General features: G+C 40.1%; 1 protein-coding gene across 1 annotated transcript in view; it reads right to left on the bottom strand.

Annotated features, from left to right (window-relative positions):
• LOC138037012 (short transient receptor potential channel 2 homolog) overlaps positions 1-7,500 on the bottom strand; it is a 20,805-nt gene that overhangs the window by 2,150 nt on the left and 11,155 nt on the right. The window contains exons 6-8 of the mRNA XM_068883026.1: positions 7,209-7,370; positions 607-688; positions 1-9 (exon numbers count right to left, since the gene is read on the bottom strand). The exon at positions 1-9 is cut by the window's left edge and continues 105 nt beyond it. Of these exons, the coding sequence (XP_068739127.1) occupies positions 1-9; positions 607-688; positions 7,209-7,370 (253 nt within the window). The remainder of the gene's footprint in view (positions 10-606; positions 689-7,208; positions 7,371-7,500) is intronic.

Genomic DNA, 7,500 nt, shown 5'->3' with positions numbered 1-7,500 from the left:
TCGTCTCACCTTTGGAAATCGACAAGCCAATTTTACCGACGAGAATGATATCTGAATACAATACTTGAAAACCTAGAAATGTTGACCCGTTACGATAGCGACTGATCGATGTTTTTTTGTTTTATCCATCTTTCCTTGCCTATTTTTCCGGCTTACTTTGAATTGTTTGAATAACCTACAATCTTGGACAAAACTCTTGGGAAAAATTCTAGCTTAAGCATCATTTGGCACGTACTCACAAAATATATTGGTCCTTTCCCCCTCCAACCCCATATCAATGTTGATACAATGTGATGCAAAATACTGTGCAAGCCTTCGGTCGTTTTTTAAACCAACATTGGAATGGGAGGAGGTGGAAAACTAGGAAGAATTTCATCTTTCTCACACAGACAAATTAGAGCGTCACATTTTCCCAACGAGTTTTGTCCAAGATTGTAGAAAGACTTCCATGAGACGATAAACGCAATATTTTTGTGATCTAAAGACCAACGTAATTTTTCAAAGGTATTGCATGCTCTGTGAAATGATCATGATTTCTACGAGTTTGTGACGGGCCTACTATGTCATGAACCTTGGAGACGTCTATCGTTCTACTTACTTACTTACCAATGAGAGGAAACGAATTTTTGTAATTTGCAAAGTATTTATTTTCCAGATCTTCGATTCTGTGTGTGATTATAGGGCTGGCCTACAGAAATAAAAAGTTAAAAGAGCAATTAAATTTCAGGAAATAACAGGAAACACGGATATAATAATTACAAAAAAGCAGAATTGCGAGGAATCTTTTCATTCTGTTTATCAATAAAAGGCTTGTTGTGGAAGCAGTTGAATCATCTTTTATCACAATAACCTGCGTCATTACAGAGGTATTTCACTAGTGAAATTTCAACGTTTGCCTTTGACTAAAAACAAAACTATTTTTCATCACTGTCATTTCTGTGAGTAAATCTCCGTACTTATATGATAAAGTCCAGGCTGAGATTTTCAAGTTTAAAATGACGAATTCAAAATGGCGTCGACTAGTGGCAGTGGTCAGGGAGGAAAACGCAAGAACGCTGCACGAAAGTGATAATACGATTCCCTCCAAAGAGCCAAAAAAGAGTGGTTGAAATGTCACGGACACATTTATGTTGCCCTCGTTTCGTGGCCTCCGTTGTATTGCTCGGGGCTGCGTACGTGCACCATCTATGATCCATGTCTTGCAAACTCTAGAAAACGTACATGTAAACTAAGAAGAAACCCTCATCGTTTTTAAAGCCATTATAAAATATCAATGTGCCTTATCTTTACACTTTCTGATTCTGCAATGGCACTGATCCCCACTCACCTTTGAATCCTTTATGGCCCACAAATGTTTAGAAATTTGTCCGAGCGAGTATCTACTGCGCATGTCAATCCGTGACAGTGCCCCTTTAAGAAATTGTCTCTTAATTCATGTAGCTTCAACGGGATTCGAACTTGTGACCTCTGCGACGCCGATGCAATGCTCTAACATGCAACTGAGCTACGAAGTGACGCAGTTGGGAGCAGGTCAATTTGTTGGGCTCATGTGTTCTCGTGAAAGGACTCGATGAATGAGATAAATTTATTCAGTTATTATAAAAAAACACCAATGAAATACCAGTTGAGTTTTCGCGCGAAAACATGATATCTTCACACGTGAAAATAAAATGTTACCTTCACAAGTAAAAAGATCAATGTTGCTATGATCACATAATAAAACGCGCCGTTGTTCTGAGTTAGGGCTACAAAAATATCAAAGTGAAACGGTTTTGTACTTTTTCATGGGTGTTGATGTAATAAACAACAATCAACGAGAAATTTCGCAACTTTGCGCGGCCATTTAATATCCCCTTTTTAGTATCACCAAACTAGTGGACTAATGCAAATCCTGCATTTGAATTGGCTACGCTACTAGAGGATTATTAGTAATAGTCCTCGAGTAGTGAAAAGCGTGACGCTTTCTTTGGTTTTATTCCCAAATAAATATTTCTTCAACTTGCACTTGCTAACTTTATTATTGCCTTTTCTGTGCGACTAGTTGGGTGATACTAAAACAATTAGACCCTTCGCCCTCAAGGGCCACGGATCAATAGCCCATTCGGCTTCGCCTCCTGGGCTATTGACCTTTGCGGGCTACGGGTCTAATTGTTAAATATTTGAAATGCAGGTTATAGACGAAAGAGAGAAGTGATCCTTCACGGGAACTCATGAGCCCAACAAATTAACCTGCTCCCAACTAAGTGGCTTCCCAGCTCAGTTGGTATAGCATTGCATTCCTTGTTCCCGAAATTACTTCCATTGAACTTGTTCTCAGCTTTTTGATCCCTAAAATGGTTTATGTTTCCCTGTTCCCCAGTTCAAATTAGACATGTTCCCTCATTCCCCAAAACCGCGGGAAGATCCTCCAATTCGTTTGGAGAGGGAGAAGTGAAAAAACCGACAATGATTCAGTGCTCTATATAAACCTCGGATGTGTCTGTAAACCGTGATATTCGCCAAGTCATTAGAGCTGCAGTTTAAAGTGTATGTCATTCATACATTTTTACAGTCATTAATTTACCTGAAACGGGATATAGTACAACAAGCGAGTGACCAGCTCCCAGATGGTTCGTGATAGCTCCGACGGCAGAGCAATGCAGCAGACGATTCGCATGGTCCGGGGTTTGAGTCCTCTTCATGCCTGGATTTTCGTCAGGCTTCTATTGCAACTTCTCAAGTTTCTCGGAACAGCGATAATCCATTTCCTCTTAGAGAATTCACTTTCGGAAAAATTAAAGTGGTATATCTTTCATGGCTGTTGTCGAGTGGACTCGACACGTGAAAGTGTCCCAAAGTGCTGTTCGAAATTATTTCCAATAGGGACATGCATGCAATAGGATTGTTTGGTCTAACCTACAGGACAACTAGCGAGACTAGTTATGCCATTTTCGGAAGATAGAAAGGTTAATGCACCAGTCAAAGTAAATCCCCTCTCCTCCTCCCCCCTCTCCCATAACGGGAAATTGAGGGGACTTTTAAACTTATTTTCACTCGACTGTGATCCCTCAGCAGGCGGGGAGTGCGCAAAAATTCACGATCTTCGCCTACGAGACCGGGGAGTAAGCGGGGACTTCTCTATTCGTTGATCAGCGCTTTCTTTTTCGCGCCGCATGGTAATTTTGCATACATTGATACATTACCTTTTTACGAGTGGATGCGCGCATGCGCAGAAACGAGTATCGTGGTGGGGAAAGAGGGTTGAATCCTGTTAGCAAATGTATAATTGTGTGATGTTCGGAGAATATGGAAAGGAATGGCTCGAGCGTAAGTGATGTTCGGAGGAGAAGAAGTACGTATACTGGAGTATGATGGAGTGCAGAGAGGTGCTCACACATCGGCCTTTTACTGACGTTTTCTGTGGTAAAAATAAAGTGAGGTTAGGGGAACCAGGAGTGGTCGGCTTGCTTTAATACAGTACCATGCTACCATGGCCGGTAGTTCAAAGGTTGCAAATATGGTCTAACGCTTTTCCTTCGGGCGGGTTGTGCATCGTAATCACTTCACTCTTCATCGACAAATTATACGGTGAGTGCTTTTAAATTCTAAAAAATTAGTTCTAGTTTATTCGTGAAGTTCAAACCGAAAGAGATTCTTAAATTACTAATTCTATTTTTCGTGAAACCTACGGCAGATTTTCCGGAAGAGCCGAAGAATAATGAGGCTAACTTAACGTTTTTGCTGAGAGATCGATCCACCATTGATGTGTAATTCTGGGGTTTGATCAGCAGCCAAAGTGAGAAAGCTTTTACGGTCAATGCGACGCTGGTGAACTGACCCGAGATGTCTGCAAACTGACCGTTGGTAAAACGACTAGCTGGTGAGAAGAAGAAGGCATGTAACACGTTTCCAAAGGAATTAAGCTTAATTAACCCCGGGAATTAAGCTTGGTTCTTCGAAATTTTGAGAGTTCCGCCGTGGAAAGTGGTAAGACTGTATCATAAGACTAGGGCTGTTAGGAAGAATGTTAGATCGTACATGAGAAGTTATATCTCTCAATAATCATTTCTTAACAGTTAATTAAGATCTGTATGCATGTAATCGAAGTTTATATTTCTTTGATCGTCAAAAAAATGTACTATGCAGGTAACCTAAGCCGTATTAAATCACAAACAGGAGACAAAATTGAGTCAAACATTCAGCAGCTCAGCATAAATAACAAATTAGACTACAGAGGTTATCTGTTTCTGTTGAGAAGATAGTGATGTCCGCGATTTAGAATTAAGACAAGTTCCCTCAAAAAGGTGTTGTGAAGTGAGTCCTTGGACATCATTATTATTAGCTCAACACGGAATGAGACCATTATTTTGATGTTTGTGGCAGAGGCGATTGTTTTTTCAGAGCTATTTCCCATCAATTATCTAATCAAAAACATGAAGCGAATTATTCCAAAATGAAGGCATAGAAATTCAACAAAATTGGCTCGAAACCAAAACCAATCGTGGCTCGTATGTGCACATTTTCCCGCGCTTTGTGTCGGCTACGTGTAATTACTTCGGGTTTTGATTGGTTTACTGGATTGTCTCCGTCCTTTTTGATTGGCCAAAGTAATTACTTTGGTTTTGGTTTTACGACACTCGATTGAAACTCGCTCTAGTTGCGCACTATGCAAAGTTGTTGATCAACTTCAACTTGAAGATACCAGAAACAAAATCATTTTAAACAAAGATGACCAGGCTGGATTCAGATTGGACACGACATACACACATTCCCAACACCAACTGCTCTCTGTGGACCAGGAAGTAACGACAAGAACGGATTTTGTAAACACTATGAAGTACTCATCAGTTCTGCAAAGCGCGACTTATCTATTTATGGCTAAAGACAGGACGGCGGAAAGAGCTGCTGCAGTTATTAAAGATTACTTTGCTTGCAAAAAGAATGCTTAGCAACATGATGCAGATTTTAAGTTTCTGAAGTCCACTGATGAGCTCAAACACCTTCTTAAGCTAGAGACACACTGTCGCTCTCGCCATGTCGCTACGGCTAAGCGATCAGATTGCCAGGCTACTAAGCCAGGTATACGTAATGTCGTCGTTTCAAAACAAGCCAACAACACAGCAGCAGTTTTTGCATTTCTCGATCAGCAAAAAAGGCTCATTTACCAGAAAAATGAATAACTGAGCAAAATATACTGCTAAGAAAGAGTACGATCAATCGTACGTCAAAACCCGTACTCGTTCTCGTCCTAGAATCTAAAGGTCCCTATTATCATCATGACCGTTTGAAGATAAAGAATAAATATAATGGCAAGTAGTTAAGTGTACACTCCATTTTTTACATGATAAAAGCCCTTAGGTGACCACCTTTTTGTAATAAAATGGTTTTATCAATCCAGCCTTTTTTAAAATTGTAGGTCACAATGCTCATCCAGGGAGTTCTGTTTAACAAAATTTCTCGTTCAAAGAAAGGTGATTTGTAGAGAGCAAAAAATTATTATTCTGTTCCTTTCACGTTTTAGTACTCACAAGCTCCCGACAAAAAAGTGGGGGGCGGGGGGGAATTTTCGCTGTAGTCCAATTCCCCGCTATGGCCCGGGTTGGGGAGGGGAATTTAATTTTGCTGGTGCATAATCTCACTTGAAAAGGAAGGTGAAACACGACCCGACGCCATGAATGTTTTTGACTTCGCATTGGCAAAATTCAGTGTTCTGCTACAAAAATCTACAAAGTTTGTCTGGCAAGAACCCTAAAAACTTAGGGTATGCGAAAATTATAGATGAAACCGAGTAATTCAAGACATTATTACATGTTTCCGTCCTTCAAAAGGTCCTTTTGCCTAAAGGAATTGCGTGTCATTGGCGTACAAGAACTTGTGTAATGCGTGTTTACTGTTTGTTTATTTAGATAAATCACATTGTGTATAGGCCGTGCTTTCACCTTAAGGGCCGATTTACACGATACGATTTTGTCGCATGCGACAAGCTCAAGACAGGCCTACGACATGACTTACGATTGTCGCAGCGTTTTAAAACATGTTTTAAAATGCTACGACATTTTTTCTGACGTACACAACAATCGTAAATCATGTCGTGGGCCTGTCGTAAGCCGTTGTCGCATGCGACAAAGTCGTACCGTGTAAATCGGCCCTAATAAAGATAGCTTAAACGCTGTCAATTCTGTTATTGTGTAAGTCCTGTAAATATTATTGTAATAGTGTCCATAGAAACGAAAGATATAGCTTATTCTTTAAGAGTGGTTTCTCTGATGTCTTATGTTGCGAAAAAATGCAGCAGTACGGTTATGGGGTATACAGACGGTAGAAAAGTCAGCAGTGAAAGACATGGATGAACTCAGTAGAGGAAACTTGAACTTCTGCATCGAAAGTACGAACATGTTTTTGTTTGTTTGTTTTTTCTTTCTTTCCAGAGCAAAGGTTGTGTGCAAGCGACGTATGTGCAAGTGTGGCTTACCCGGTCATGAAAATTGGAGCGGGAGAATAGTGGCTTCAATGTTTCAGGTATACTTACATTTCCACGAGTAAAAATTTTGCTTGCCTATTGAAAACTTTTTCTTTTACACGCAGGGAAAGCAGTGCCCTGCTAAGTTTAAAAATATGTACGAGATGAATCGCGGCCTCGATGGAAACCAGACACTGAAAACACTATGACATCACCCCAGGAAAGGGGTTTTCACTAAATGGTACTTCTTAAGGCATTCATTGTGCTTAGTGTAGTTGTGAACCCTACACCGGTAGATCTCTCTATGATCAGTGTGTTGTGTTTGTGTACTTGTAATTGAGGAAAGCATTATCCCGACCATAAATCTTATGTAAAAAATAAGTAGACGTAAGAAGTAGTAATCAGAGTAAGTATGTTATTGTCATCGTAACAAACTGTAGAATTGGTCATTTCATTGGATGTAAGGGACTGCGATCTAGTTGGAGACAAAGTTGTTTGCAAACAAATGTTTAAACTGAGGACTGGAGCGCCAAGTCTTAGAGCAATTAAATGGGTGTTTCCATGGTTAAAAGATGGACAGAAAAGACTGTGTTTTCGCTAAGGTGTTTGGCTGCTATCATTTGTCATATTGTCTGGTTGGAAATTCTCTGCCTTGAGCCTTTCTATATAGCACTGGCTTCTTGCTGTTGTTATAATTTTTCTAGTGCAATGGTGTAATGTTCCCGTGAAACTTCTGCCAAGACTCAAACCCCAACTTTAAGAACTTTACCTGACAGCTTTGAGGGCTTTCCTCTGTGCACCTTATGCTCTTGTTGTACATACACTCTCCAAGGAAGTAAATTATATTGAGGGGAACTGGTATTGGATCATAGTCGTTGCATGTCTCAATTGTTTGTGCTCTTTTATAAGCCCACTCCTGGACTGAGTTGTCCTTCAAAGAGTAAAACATAAAATGCAATTTTCCTCAGTAAGCAATTGTCTCTTTAAGCCCTAAAAAACAATTAATTGTTGGACAGCACAATGGGCGCTTAATTTCCCTTCGACCAAAAACAACTAATTAA

The sequence above is a fragment of the Montipora capricornis genome, chromosome 2 (assembly GCF_036669925.1).
Source record: "Montipora capricornis isolate CH-2021 chromosome 2, ASM3666992v2, whole genome shotgun sequence".
Classification (NCBI taxonomy): domain Eukaryota; kingdom Metazoa; phylum Cnidaria; class Anthozoa; order Scleractinia; family Acroporidae; genus Montipora; species Montipora capricornis.
This window is presented reverse-complemented; position numbering and strand designations above follow the sequence as displayed.